This window comes from Opisthocomus hoazin, chromosome 4 (assembly GCF_030867145.1).
Source record: "Opisthocomus hoazin isolate bOpiHoa1 chromosome 4, bOpiHoa1.hap1, whole genome shotgun sequence".
Classification (NCBI taxonomy): Eukaryota; Metazoa; Chordata; class Aves; order Opisthocomiformes; family Opisthocomidae; genus Opisthocomus; species Opisthocomus hoazin.
The window spans coordinates 27,884,564-27,899,738 of record NC_134417.1 but is presented as its reverse complement, the minus strand read 5'-3'; the positions used below and the strand labels follow the sequence as shown (position 1 = coordinate 27,899,738).

The following is a 15,175-nucleotide window of genomic DNA, read 5'->3' as shown; positions in this document are numbered from 1 at the left end:
CAACACTGCCCTCGAAACCGGCGTTGGCGGTGGTCACCGCGCCAGTGATGGGACATCGAGGAGCCCCCAGCCGCTGAGGACCATGGTCCTGCAGCTGCTCCTGAAGGGCCACTGACCATCCCGCCAGTGAACCTGACAGCGGGGTGTGTGCCCATCCCCAGCCCCTCGCATCGTTGCTACAGCACTGTCCCGACCCACAGATCCCGATGTTACACAGATCCTGACACCCAGCAGAGCTTGAGCCAGTTGTGCTGCCGCCCCTAACCCAGGTTCTTACCGCTGCCCCAGGCTGTCTGAACACTTGTGTCCAGGGAAAAACGCCACCTTGATTTCCATAGCAACAAATAACGTGTCCCAAAATCAACAAAACACGTGAAACAGAGTCACTGCAGATTAAAAAATCCACAGAGGTAACCAAGAAACACAGGAAGACGTTTCCCTTCTCCCTTGCAAGAACGCGTTCCCTTTGCGCATTCCCAGAGAGCGGACACAGGCCAGGCCCGGCAGGACGCTGGGTGGCTGCTTACCACAGCCCGCCACTTCCAGCCCAGCTTTCGCTCGACCGCGGCTTTGTTTCCTTTCCCTCCAAGGTCTGCAGGACCTGGGGCCCAAACGAGACCGGCGCCAGCTCCCCAGCAGCATGGGACTCCAGTCTGTCACCTGCTCCCTGGCAGCACGGGACTCCAGCCCAGCACCAGCTGGTCTGGCCCCAGGGGAGCAGACCCAGCCAGGCCACCTGCAGCCACAGCGGCTGCATCGTCAGCAGCGTTTTGGGAGAGCAAACATCTTTTTACGCCGCATTCACAACCTTCGCACCCAAAGGGGCTCTGCATCAGCAGCTGAAGCTTGCCCAGGAAAGCGCCTCGCACCTTTGGGCTTCAGATTTTGTTACTGCTTGAGCAGCCGCCGAATCAAACCCTGCTCCTCCTCACCCACTGCATCTCTCCTCCAGCAGCCGCATCGATCCCTGCTCCCCCTCACCCATCTCCCCCGCCTGCACCCCCGCGCAGAGCGCCATGCCAGCCCGCAGCTCTGGGTCATGCCGTGCTTACGGCTCTGGCAGCGGGACACCAAAGGATCGCCCCGGCAGCAGGCTGCTCCGCACTGCGGACCCCTGACGCGCTCAGGCCAGCATCCCCGTGCCGTCGCCACAGCGGGCGTGGGGATGGCTCTGCTGGGGGCTTTGCCCCAGGGAGCTCAGCTAAAATAGGAGCAGGGGAACAGAAATCCCCAGACTGGATCGCTCCAGGCCCGCTCGCTGTCCGGTGTCCTACCCGCCTGCCCTGGGCAGGAGACCGGCCTCCCCGGCCTCCCGCCTCTCTCCTTTCCAGCAGCACACCAGCATCCCCAAGCCCAGCTCACCTGCAAGGGGCAGAGCGACAACACGGAAGAAAACAAAGTTTAGTTTCAATATATTCGACATCCAACAGGCAGTAAAAAAAAAAAAAAAAAAAAAAAGCTTTATATTTTATTTCTTGTAAAAATCTTTCAACACATGCAGACTAAAACCAGTGTAAGAAAGTATCCACCATCGTTTAAACAAATAACTATACTTAAATATAAGTGTCTGCAATTGACTTGTACAAAAATAAGATACATTTTGCTTTTTTACAGAAATCCGTTCTCCAGTTCTCATACCAATAAGCAACACACAACTCCAATACATACAGTTTCACCTGATCGCCGTTTGCCGTCAATCCGATACTGCTAAGGTATTATGTGCAAAAGTTGGTAAGAGTTTCTTTCCCAAAAGAAAAAAAAAAAACATCTTCTACATGGTTTAGAAAATTAGACATCGGGTTTAAATTAATCAAATCCTAATTTGTTCTCGCACGACGAGTCCACGTGCAGCGTTATATACAGGCGGAGCCAGCAGCCGGCGCGGGCAGGGCTCAGCGCCGGTGCCTGCCGTGCCCCGAGCGGCCGCCGCCGTGGTGCTTGCCCTTGTGAGACCTCTCGAAGGAGCGGGACCGCTCGCGCCTCTCCCTGTGGTGCCCCCGCTCGTGCCGGTGCTTCTTGGCAGCGTCGGAATGATCCCTGGGCTTGCTCTGCGAACGCGAGCGGGATTTTTTCCTCTTGTGGCCGTGTCTGTTTGCGCTCTTCAGCTCCTCCCTGCCGTGCTTGGGCTTCAGGTGCGGCGAGCCGTGGTTGTGGTGCCGGCGGGGACTGCCGCTGTGGCTGCGAGACCGGCTCCTCGAGTGGGAGCTGTACGTCCCAGACAGGCTCCGCCTGTTGTTGTAGCTGACGGAAAAGAGTGAAGAAGTTAAACCGGGTCCTCCACGCGGCAGAAAATAAAAAGCTAAACCAATGCTTAGGAACTTCCAGGTTACTGGAAGAAATCAGAGACCATTTCTTCCGCAGCAATAGCTGAAGAATGACAGTGACTGTCCCAGGACACACCCGTGAATTGAGTTGCTTTGAAAACAAAAAGCCCAAACCATACCCAGACCCAGCGCCTTCCGTAACTGCTCGATCTCGTCAAGAACCTTTCCCGCAATGCCAGACTGCGAATTGGTTATTGCCTTTTTTCCTTCAGTGATCTGACAGGCAACACCATTTAAGGGAACGCTTCACTGACATCTAAGTTGGCAGTTTCCAACTTCAATGTCAGTCTTAAGAGTCTTTAAAAACTACACGACGGCAGCAGCAGCTGTCCCTGCCTCAGCCTGCCCAGCTCCCCCCGCTCCCCAGTCACAGCAGAGGCAGGGCACTGCGGAGCCAGGCAGCACACCACGCAGCGCTGATAGGGGACACACTCTCCCGGGCGCTGCGAAGGAAGCTGCCACGCGTGGAAGCGGTTCCTGTGGCACCTCTCACCACCTCGAAGCAGCCCGAGCTCCCAGAGACTGCTCTCCCTTAGGGTGGGCACCTTGTGAGGATCACCACAGAGGGCACGACTGCCTCGCACTCGCTCCATCACAGACCCATCGTGTAGCGTGCAGTTAGGACTGTCTTCAGCTTTCATTTTACAGCAAAGCTTTTGCAGCTTTGACTATGGGCAGCGCAGTTACCAACAGAACCGCTTCAGGTTGAGAACGCAGAGCCTAAAGCCAGACCCCAGTCTGGCCAGCAGCTAGAAGCTCGTGCCAAGCACGTACCAGCTACCTGGAGAGGCCGTACTTCTCAGCAGATAAAAAGCCCTGCTGGAACATCCCAGAGAGCTAGTAACGATGAAAAAGACACACACCCTCCAAACAAAAGCCCTCTACTTACTGCCGCCTGGGCGTGTGAGATCGAGACCGTGACTTTGTTCTTGACCTAGATCGACTAGCACTTCTGCTGCTTCTGCTTCTCTTGCTTTCTTTTCTCATGCTTGAGGGGAAAAAAAATAAACAAATAAAATAGGGTTACACTTCTGAGGTGCTCGTTACTTCCATGAAGTAGCTCAGAAGTCGTTCGCTGTACTTCAGTTGAAGAAACGGTTCTTACAGGAGTCTCTTCATCGGGAAGGGATTTTTACCTACCCGTTGTAAGGGCTCTTTGAAACTTGTTGCCTCTCCTCTGGCTCTTTTTTAATGGTTTTGGTATTCAGAGATACTGGAGTCTTCTCTTCAGTTTTTACTTCTCTTGGGGAAGCTAAGATTTAAATTTAAATTCAAAATTAGGTATTTTATTCATAGACTTTGTAACGAACGTATCGTATCCTTTATATACCTTTACCAGTATTTGCACAAAAGGTAAATAACTCAACAGCTACTCTTTCATTCCACCTTCTCTTCTAGGAGGGTACTACAAATGGGAACACTGGAGCGAGACGCTCACGGGGAGACACACAGTCGTTTAAAGCCAGCTGCCAGCGGGAGGGCAGAGAAGGCCACTGTGACCTTCACACCAAGCAGCCAGGCTCCCCTGAGGTTTCATCCGCCAGGGCCCAAGTGGTACAAAACAAAAGCCGCCTTACAGCCCACAAATACATAAATTGTTACCTTCCCAGTTAATTTCCAAACTTCATTTTTATACTAGTGGTACAAATACAATGAATAAAAAACCCTGAGTTAGTTCATAGCTCAAATGAGGACGACACTAGCACAAGGCCGTAAGCTCCTCCTGTTTGCGAGGCCGTCACTCGTCCAGCCAAGCACACCGCGAAGTCGCTCTGTCTCCACAGACAGCTGGTACAGCCCAGAGACGGATGCACCTTTCCACGGAAGGGCTACTACGCTTCATGGCTTAGCGAGAAGTTTGCAGTTGCCAGCTCAAAGACCTCTGGAAACTCAGATATACTGTTCTTATGGAGAAAGAACTGCTACAGATATTGCTTTCTCTGAATGTCTTCTTCAGTTCCTGAAGAGGCCACATCTACAAGCAAGGGCCTGCGCCTTCTACCTTACCTACCATCGCTGGACCAACGCTCATGATACCCTTCATGTTTCGTTAGCAATCTACAGATCAACAGCAGCATTAAGAGGTAATGCGCCCAGACAAAACTGCCTGTTCTTTCTGTCATCAGAGTTCAGACAGATTTATTGGCCTGTTCAAGATATGCATGAACACAATTTATTCACTCTAACTCCAAGACAGCACCATGACCTTCCCTTCTCCACTTCCCAACCGCGAGCTGTCTTCCTTCACCGCAGGAACCGTTCACAAGTACATTTGAAAAAAAAAAAAAAAAAAGTCAGAGAAGCAATTTTCAGAGATACCTGCTGCAGAAGGGACCATGAAGGCTACTGCAACACCCCCTCCCCCAAACAGATTCACTCCAGAGAGCCTCTCTTCACAGCACGCTAATATACAGCAAGCTCCTGGGTCTAGACATTTTCGTAATGTAATTATCTCAAGGGTGCGTATTATCAATGTATCACTCTCCCACCTATGGAAGTATGGAGCAAGGCATCCCGCTTCCCTCTAATCTGCTATTTCAAGGCACTGAAACTGCTTTTAAAATTTCTGTTTCAAAAAAAATTAGAACAGACTTGTCTTGCTTCTTACATCTGTGAGAAAGTCCGAATTGTCAAACAGCTCAAGAAGCCTTTTTTAACACCTTGGGACATAGACTTAGAAGACTTATCGAACAGTGTTATGCAAGTTTCTGTTCAGAAAACAAACTTACATGGTTTGGATGCAGGAGAAAAGCCACCCAGTGTTGAGAGTGCTGGAGTTCCATCCGGATTTAAACCTTTTGCCTTCAGTTTAGCTTCCTGTAGTGCCATTTTTCTCTTTTCTACTTCTTTATCCAGGAATTCATAATTGGGCTGTTAAAGTAACAACGTAGTAAGAAGCTGAACTAACGCAATTCATATTTTCCATCTCATTTCTGAAAAATAATTATCTTTACATCAGCTGTCCAGTAATGTGACTATCTTCCATAATTTGTTCTCCCACTCCCCTCGGAGAAGCCATGCAAGCTCAAGCTGCACTGCACACTGCACAGCAAGAACAAACACCTCAAAGTTACCTTCTTTCTGGTATAAAGCTTAAGAGTTGTTAAGCATATCTCCTGAATCTCCTCTTCCGTGGTGCCAAAGAGTGAGAACCAGTGAGGACGGGTAGGTAGTGGAATCTGAAAATAAAACAACCCAAAGCTTAATAATAGAGGCTACAAACCAGGCTTTTGTTTTAAATATTTTCATTCATTTTCCCGAAACCAAATCACTAGCAATAAAAGGGAATGCCAGGTAAAGACAGAGGAATACTCACCTGCAAAGCTCTAGCAGCGAGATAAATGCAAGCACATGCTATAGTCTCTGGCTGAAAGCGAACAAACACGTTTGTTCGAAGGCTGTCATTCATGTAATTCCTAAAAAAATAAAATTTAGGAAAGGTTGGATCTCAGGGTTCCACCTTTTTATTTAGAGGATAACAATACTGGAGACTCAATTGACTTTATTATTTTTTCTGTTATTAAACATTTGGTTTCTTTCAAATTACTGTAATTGACAATAATATTTGTTACTCCTGTAACAAAGTTTGCACTGTTGCAATTGTTTTGAAACCCCAGTGCAAGTAACAGTATGTAACAGCTACTTCCTAGGTAGGTATGTTCAGTTATACCATGAAGTGTCCATTGAGTTAACAATTTAACAAGTACTTTTTATCTGCCCAGCTGTTTGCTTTAAACACCAATGTTCTTGTACTTAAAAATCAGTATGCTTAAAACTCAAATGCAAGCACGAAAGCATGGCGTAGTTTTAACCTACCATTTTCCAGAGGCTAGATGCAACCTATAAAGTTCATAAAACATTGCATTTAAATTCTACGTGTGCCTTGAGCCACATTAACTTCATCCAGAGAGAGAAGCATCCAATTTGCTCACTGAGTGTTGGAAAAAGACCTGCAAGTTAGTAACGGGTCTCCCACTTCACTAAGCTACGGTTCTTCCACCAGGGTGGCACTGCCAAGCAATACATGCCAAGAGACACATGTGAGCAGCAGAGACCTCCATCGGTTTCTAAGGCACTGAGCTACAGGGAAGAAATGAACAGCAGTCAGTAAGCATTGACTCTATAGCAAACCATGCCCAATACAGCTTCTAAAGTGAACATGCTGCATGCACTGTCATTTTCTTTTTTTTTTTTCTTTTTTTAAACTCAAATTTAGCCAAATGCTAAATCAACTAAATAAATGTTGGCAGAAAGTCTACCCCATGTGTCCTTTAAATACACTACAGTATACAGTAGCTAGGCAACAAATACATTTAGAAACATTTTTAACAATTACTTCTAAAAGCAAATATACAAATCCTTTTGACACCCAGACAGAACTAGAAGATGCTGCCCGATGGATATGGACCACTTCAGTGAATCTCGGATGAGAGCTTGCACTGGGTTGGCTGGAGAGAAGGGCAGCCAAACAGGCCATCCCCAGGTCATGGGCTGAGGTGCAGAGGGCAGAGCTCTATGACTTACCATCATGGACTACCCTTTAATTAAAGAGTAGAAAAAAGAACAAAGTTAAATTGAGTTCTCCATTACTATACTGGAATCAAGCCATGAAAATAGTAAGCAGAAACAAGCACTAAAATATTTCAAAAGTATGTCTTAGCATAGTAACTTACATCTCATTGCTCTGTATATGGATCATCAGGCTTGTTATTTCTGCTACTATTTTCCTGGCTAGAAAAAGAATGGAAAAAAACAACTTACCAGGCTGTCTGTACCAGCGTTTGATTACGTTCGCATTCCAAGACTTGTAAGTACATAACAATGATCTGAGGAATAAGGAGAGAAAAAAAAAAAAAAAACACAACACACCTCAGTTTCAACATAAAAAGAAACAGTAAAGAAGTAACTATGTATAACCAAACAGTATTCCGAAACAATGGGGTCTCCTCCTTTCCTAAGCATACACTGTAAGCTCAGATGCCATCCAATCACCTTCAGACAATTCTTTATTTACTGCTTCTCTGTGATTTTCAGGAACAGTCACCTTTAACATTTCCCAAGGAAGCAATTTCTACCAAAGTCAGTATGACTATTTGCCCAAGTGCTCTGGCAAAAGCGGTCATTGTAACTACTAAGGAATAAAGAGAAGAAATCAGGTAATTTCTGCACCTGTATTTCTCGTCCCACAGGTCACAATGGTGCCATCAAGGTAGAGTAATATTTACAACTATATTATTTTTGATAACTCACCTTATGTGGATGCTTGACATGAACACAAAATCCCAACTCCTTCAGTACCCTCCTTTCTGCTTTGATTACTTGATTTTTGGTGTTTATGTAGTTCTGATCAAGTATCAGGGGGCTTGGAGTCCTATAGTTTGCAAGAAATAAAATCAAAACTGTTTTGCATATCCAAAACCAGCTGCATCTCTGTTTTCCCTTCCAACCAACTAATGGCAACAGAAACCGTTTTTTTAACTCCTGCAAGCAAGTTTAAGCATTAATCTTGTGCTGTCCAAGTTTAGATAAACTAGTTTAGTTTCTGCTTCTGACTAGCTACAGATTAGATGGCTAAGATGAAAAAAAAGAAATCTTCTTTTGCTAGCGTGTATGCAAACTATGCTGGTCCAGCTGCTGGAACAAAAGTCAACTTTATAAAGTTGAAGATTTTAAAGAATCTTTGCGCTTCATGACAGAGGTGGGGGAAGGAGTGGGATGCAACTACCTTTGCCAGGTAGGACTTCAAAGCGAAAGTAAGCTAGAACAGGTTTTTTTACTGATATTAAAGTAGCAAGCTTGTGCTTAATAAATTGCAGTTTCCTATGCACTGGATGACAGGATTATTCAGACCTTCAGAGAATAAGACGGCTCCGCTACTGTGATACATCAAAAGCCTAGTAAAGCAAAGAATTTAACTTCTGAAATGGTGATAGATCTGCCTGTGATTCTGAACACCGCACCCACTACTCAGTGAGTACCATGTCACTTCTGCTATTTGCATTTGCAAAACAAGAGCTCACTTCCCAAAGCAAGATGCCTAAGTCTAGCACTAGCCAGTCCTAATTCATTCTAAATCCAACATCTGAACTCTCCAAAGCACTTTTTTTAACTAAAATAACTTGCTGTATATTTCATGCACAAGCATCATACTCCATTTGCTATTCTTTTCTTTGTCTGTGCTCAGGCTTGAGCTTTCAACTTCCTCCTAAAGACAAACCAGGTTTTCCCTGTTTTTAATATGCCTCACATATCCCATATGCAATGGTTTTGCAACTAGTTACACGCTAATAAACCTAGCTGCATGATAAACAGTGACATATTTATTTTAAATTACCTTCAAAAGAAAAAAAAAAAGAAGTAATGCAAAGTGGATTCAAAATACAGCTTCTGTTTTATCATACAAAATATTCCACTATTAACTCATCTTTTTTGATTCTGTGCAAATTCCTCAAGTGGATCACAATTCTCTTCCCTGACAGGCCAGAGTAGAAAAAGCACTCAAAAAACCTAGGTTCCCACCCCAGGAAGCAAGGACCAATTTAATTACAAGGCTAGCTGAAGGGCTTCCTAACTTTAATAACCCCCAATTTATGCTAAGACTTCTCCAGTCACCTGGAAGGATGCTCATTTACCACTGGTCTACAAGCCATCCACTTCACTAATAAAAGCATCACGTCATACAACCATGCACTTGAAGCCAAGGGGCTGAGAAGCAGCTCCCAGGAGGTCTGAAAGGAATTACTGCAGCTTCTTGGTGCCAGGAAGGACCTGCAGTTCAAGTACAAGCCTTACTGCTTCTGTTTCCTAAAAGAATGCAATGTTTTCCATGTTACAAAAAAGTAACATCCCTACTTAAGTATTACTCTCACTCCTCAGAGCAAGTTTACAAAGTTTGTGTTTGTTTGTTTGGGTTTGGTTTTTTTTTTCCCCCCTTCATAAATTACTCTGGAAAAGAAAAACTGGTAAAGCTTCTTTTAGGTAACTACCTGAGTGGAGAGGCTATGATTTTATCTGAAGGCTCCAGCACTACAAAGGCTGCCTGAACACAATGCTCTGGAGTGCGAGACTGAAGAGCCAAGCTGAAGTTCTTCCCATCAGTGAAACCGATTCATTTCCAACTGACTTCCAACTGTACTGGGATTTACAATAACATTGCCTCCAATATTGCTTTACACAACTTTATCTAGAGATCACTGGCATTAACAGGATCTGCAAAGCATCATTCAGAGCAAGTTTAGGTGTCCAGACTCAGCTTATCTTGTTAGCAGAACACTTCATCAGAGGTGACAAATCTTGAATGAAACAGTTAGGGCAGCTATGACTTCCAGTCTAAAAAAAAAAAAAAAAAATCAACAGTGGGACAACATGACTGCATGGGATCATCCAACCACCTGCTGAGGACTACTATCGTCCACATGTCTCTGCATCCTCTGCAAGCTATGCGAGAAAGTTAGTATTAGGAAAACATAGTAAGGTAGCTCAGAGTGCAACAGGAAACACTGCGAACCTTGCTGCATTTAAGTTTTTACTGTCCTTCTACAGGGCCACAGGATGAGCACAAAGAGTTCAAACTTTGGTTGTACACGTTCAACAGCAAAGCAACAGGGAACTCAAAATTAAGACACTAGAAAGCGTGCTTTACTCTGTTGTCCCGAATTACTCCGGTCACTTACAACACACAAGTTCTAGAGATCTACAGATCAAAGGAAGCCATGAAAAACATCAGTTTATCCAGACAGTGATTCCAGAAACAGGAAGACAAACGCAGCCTTTTATCCACTTGTGCAAAAATAAAAATCTGCAGGAGACTTTACTGCACCTTATTACTGGCAGAAGTCAGGCTCCCCACTGCACGAAGGTTTACCGATTTAGTACTTTCACCATTAACTCCCAAGTGTTGGTATGCATAATGATACAGAAGTTGGAAACTTCACACATTTCCCTTTAGAAAACTTCTTAGTTTTCCCACTCAGGGTAAAAAAAAAAAAAAAAAAAAAAAGGAACTTTGCGTCATTTGATGCAATATTAAAATCTCATGTCTTTGCAATGTCTCATGCTTTGGAGGAATAGTGCCCTGCGTGTAGTCGTGTTGTTAATGCAAAGTACTTGACGAGTACAGCATAACATCAGCATCTCATTTCAAAGACCCAGCCTCTCTTATGCCAGTCAATAAAAGAGAATAAATTGAGTTCTACATTTGTCTCCAACATTGTAAATACAAGCATCGCAGATTTATAGAACAGTTTGAAGAACACTAAGAGGTGTGTATTATTAATACAGGTCACTTCCAGCACCACTGCATGGACCTGTTTGCTGCAACAGAAGTAAAGAACAGCTGACTGAGCATCTCAAACCAACATTTGTGAGATTACATGACGACAGGAGTCACATTTGGTTCCAGCCTCATAAGGACTTTCTGCAGCTTTCAGGCACATTACGATAAATAAAATCAACTTCAAACTCCATTCTACAGGTTAAACAACAGTTGCACTTCGCTCAGAACACAGATGTTTCGGCACACAATTTTTTAAAAAGCAGTATTTTCATAATACGAGCTTTTCTCCATGCACACAAACATTTTTACATGCAGTACTACATGACACATGCTCATGAAAGATAAGAAAGAAAATATACTTGTGCAAAACAATTTTTTAGTTTTTTCTTACTTCTCAGCATTAGAAATATCACCTAGCAGGAACTCAGTTGACTACAGTCTTACAAAAAGAAAATTCCAATGCAATCCCCAGTTCTGCAAACACGTACATATAAAGGACTGCTTACATAATAATTTATATCAATAGCTTTACAAATTCAAGACTTCTGTATCCTTGTGAAGGCATGTTTTACTATGAATTCAAACTGCAATTATACAGAGCCAGGAAGTGGAACTAAGGACCCAAAACTGTTTTAAGGTAGAAAGCAAGCCTACTCAAACTACTCAAACTTCATGTGCAGGTTAAGAGCTTCAGTTAACAGAAATACTAGACTAGAGGCGAAAAGGAAGTACAGCAGCCTAACTGGTTGTTTCAGTTCCGGGTTGTGTGTGAGAAACTAACTACAGCCTAAGTGTTAGCTTCAGATAAATAATAAAAAAAAGATTAAGCTAGTATTCTAAAAACCTGGACAGCAAAGAAAAAAGCTTATAACAAGATACAGGAGTTCTTCCAAATGGTTCACCAGCGGCCAACCTGTTAGTCCCCCGATTCCAGTGACCTATTCTCAGAGCACTGGCTTCTCCTTGGGGATTTTCGATACTTCACTCACTGTTGCCATGACGACAGCTTCATCTTTATGTACCACTCCACATCACCCAGGCTTTGGTAAATGTAGCTGGTCGCTGTATAGTTGGTTGCAAGGGAAAAAAGAGTTGAAGTTAATAACATGTACAGATTATGTAATTGTAATCTTGTAAAAAGTACAGAAAAACGTTTACATCCTGCTTGTTAAAAAGAGGAAAAAAAAAAAAGGCAAGCCTGAATGTCAGACTTCAGCATTTTTAAGATTAATTTCATGCAGATTCGCTCAGAATCTCAGAGCAACAATACCCATTTCTGCAGAAAATAATGGGTAGAAGTGCACGATTTCTCTCGACATGATGCATTTTAGACACCATGTAACATGCACAAGTGACATTCTGATTTGGAACGGGCTAGCTGGAAAGGTTTAAGTTCACAGGTTAAGTTCAGTTTCTCTGATCCTTCGCACAGCACAAAGAAACACCTAACTTGTATTCTCACTGCAAAGCACTGCATATGATCAATTAACCTTCACTGTCTGGATCAAGGTCAAAACGTTAAGAATTACTGAACCAGCCTCAATAATTCCAATACCCAGACTCCCTTATCGTAACTGTTGTGAGAAACAATACCACCGAGTTCACACGCCGCGTAACACCACAAATCTCTCTCAGGGCCATAAGGGATAACAATTTGAAAACAAAGAAGAGCAAAGCTAAGTGCCAAAGTGTAACATCAAATCACTCTTATCTAAAACTAACTAGGAAAACACCAGCATAAGGCAGTAAAAGCAGAAGTTTCAGAAGCAACGGAAGCATAACCAGGATATGCACACCAAGAACCAGCTGGTTTCCCTAAGAGATTTCTACTCTACTTCACAGAACAGGTTACACAATGCTAAAGTTTAAATTCCTGCTGCATCCTAGTGATACAAAGCACAGAAATGAAAATGTGAATTTAAGAATCTAGCTGAAAACAAAATCCTTCTGTAACTACGGATTACCTTACACTTTAAGCAATCGGCCACTAAAAGTAAAGCTACTTCATCACAGCTGATGACTCCAATCTCACAGACTACAATGCTGCTGCACGACAGATTTAAAGAAATTCTGCATTTAATACCAACTTCAAAAATGTCTTCCCTTCAGTCTTTCCTTGTTTCTTCCAATCTAATTGATTTACTTTACACACAAAAACATACACTGCTTTACACACAAAAAAGCAACATTAGGAACTCACAACTGAGAACAGCTCTACAACTCGAGTAGACAATTATCCAGATCCGAACACAAGATCAGGTAAGCTGACACTCCAACTTCAACGACACAAGCACATGGTACCATGAAAAACGCCAATTCTCACTTCTTGCACTTAAAGATCCCTTCAGCTTCCAAGACTCAATTACACATCCCTTGCTGAAGTGGTGTCATTAATGCTGCAGGCCAAGACCATACTTTTTTTCAGATACTTTCCAAAATTGTTTTTTTCTAAAAGGTAATACTGCCATCACTGGCAGAAGTTCAGCTTTCACTTGTTAACTGGCACTTTAGTGGCACCATAACCACATTTGGATGGCTACATACCAACAAGAGAAAAGCATTCCGACTACTGAAGGTGGTTAAAGTTCGGAAGATACACAGCAACCCACTAATCAGCTCCTCATACCTAAGACTACCTTTCAAGAACTCCAAGACACCTAAAATCCATTAGCGACAGACCTAAAACTACAGCCACAGACCTAACGCTAGAATCAGTCACTCCTCATGACTCGTAGCTGTATAAATAATGAAAATGGGTCTACCAAGTGTTCAAAAGTAACAGCAGGAGTAGTCAGCACTGAACTGTACTGCCTACACAGCAGCCAACGAGCACTCCCTGCTCAATTTTAGGTCGTTGAACTTAGCCTGGAAAAATGCTGCGAATTGAAAACGGCAGTGTACATTAGTGACAATCGATGTTTACGTTCGTAATAAAGCTAATCTTACCTTTTGGCTCTTAACTGCCGCAAATGATGAAACACGTTGATCACGTCCCTTATGCGACGAGGCGCCTCCTCGATTTTGGATGCGAGATTGATGCAGGCCATAGCAACAATCTGAAAGAAAGCCCAGTTCCCGTAAGAAAACGATTTGTAACCCAGATAAAACTAGAAATACGTAACTAAAAAAAAAAAAACACCCACCCAAAACCCCGTGGCCTAAAGGCTGGAGGCGAGCCGCCCGCCTGGCGTGTGGCTGGCCAAAACCCACCGCTCGCCCAGTCTCCGCGCTCACCTCAAAGCTGTGCTTGACGAAAGACTTGGAATAGAAGAACCGATGGAACAGCACCTGCCCCGTCGCCATCGCCACCTGCGGAGGCAGAGGGATAAGGGAGGAGGAAGCGGGAGTCAGTCGCCGGGCCCAGCCGCCGCCATTTTGTGTCAGGCACCAGCTGGCGCCCCCCCCCCCCCCCCCCCCCCCCGCGCGGCCGCCTCACGCCCTTCCCGCCGCGCCACAATGGCGGCACCGCCCTTCCCTCCCTCGCCCCCCCGGCCCCGGGGCGCGCACCCACCTGCGGCAGGCGGAGGAGGATGCCGGCCGCCTGGATCAGCTCGCAGCCCAGGATGCGCAGGTCGGTCTCGCACTGCAGGTCCAGGCCGTCCTGCATGGAGGGGGTCGGCGAGAGGCGCTCCTCGGGGATCAGCGAGTGGTCGATGGTCAGGGACACCTCCGAGTAGAGCCGGTCGCCGATCAGGATGCCCGGCGGGGCGGGCGCCGGCGGGGCGGCGGGCGGGGCGGCGGCGGGAGGCGCGGGGGGGGCCGGGTGCGCGGCGGCGGAGGCCATGATGGCGGAGCGCGTCCTCACCCGCCGCCGGCCACGCGCAGACTGGCGGCGCCCGCGCGCGCCACGCCGGGAAAAAAGAGTCCGCCGGCCCCGCCCACCGGCAGGCACACCGCGCGCGACGCCTGAATTTCCCGTAAAAAAAGCGGTTTTTTATCCTTTTTCAGCAGGCTGGGGCGTCGTTACTGCGATAAACGCTTCCGCTGAAAGTGATTCTTCTGACAAAACGTGGCTGCGGTCCCGCCAACTCCACCGGGGTGTCGCAGCGCTCCTCCACGTCCGGCTCCTCGCCTGAAGAGCAGCCGCCGGCGCCTTGTCCCGGCCCCAGCCAGCCGCGCTCAGGGGAACGGCGCCGGGTAAAGGCTGTTCCTGCCCTGCGGTGAGGCGGCAGCCGTCGCCTCAGCGCTGAAGGGGGGCTGGGGACCCGAGCCGCTACCCCCGGCGGCCCCCTCGCCCTCCCCGCTGTCGCAACCGGCCGGAAACTTCCCGCCGCTGGCCTCACTTCTCCGAGCGCGGCACCTCGCCCCCGCCCCGCCCGACGTGTCCCTCCGCCCTGGCCGGGACTAACTCCCGCGCGCGAGCGGAAAGGTAAGTCCCGCCCCGACGGGCAGCTGCGGAAGCTGATTGGCTCGCTCGGTCTGAATGGCAGAGCCGCCGCCGAGGCCCGGCCGACATGTTGCGTGGAATTGCCTCAGCGGCCCGTGTCCTCAGGTGTACCCCGGCCGCGGGGCTGAGCGGGCTCCGGGGGAGGGCGAGCCGGCCGGTGTCTCCCCGGTGGGCAGGACGGGGCTGGGG

The 15,175-nt window shown here is 46.4% G+C and overlaps 1 protein-coding gene across 1 annotated transcript; it reads right to left on the bottom strand.

Annotated features, from left to right (window-relative positions):
* Positions 1-1,455: 1,455 nt before the first annotated feature.
* Positions 1,456-14,549, bottom strand: CCNL1 (cyclin L1). The gene is made up of 11 exons (XM_075418415.1): positions 14,111-14,549; positions 13,834-13,908; positions 13,546-13,655; positions 7,575-7,695; positions 7,086-7,150; positions 5,641-5,740; positions 5,399-5,503; positions 5,054-5,195; positions 3,465-3,576; positions 3,214-3,312; positions 1,456-2,241 (listed from the first exon to the last, which is right to left on the bottom strand). Exons 1-11 carry the CDS (start codon positions 14,381-14,383, stop codon positions 1,893-1,895), a joined length of 1,551 nt encoding a protein of 516 aa, XP_075274530.1. The 5' UTR covers positions 14,384-14,549; the 3' UTR covers positions 1,456-1,892.
* Between the last annotated feature and the right edge of the window lie 626 nt (positions 14,550-15,175).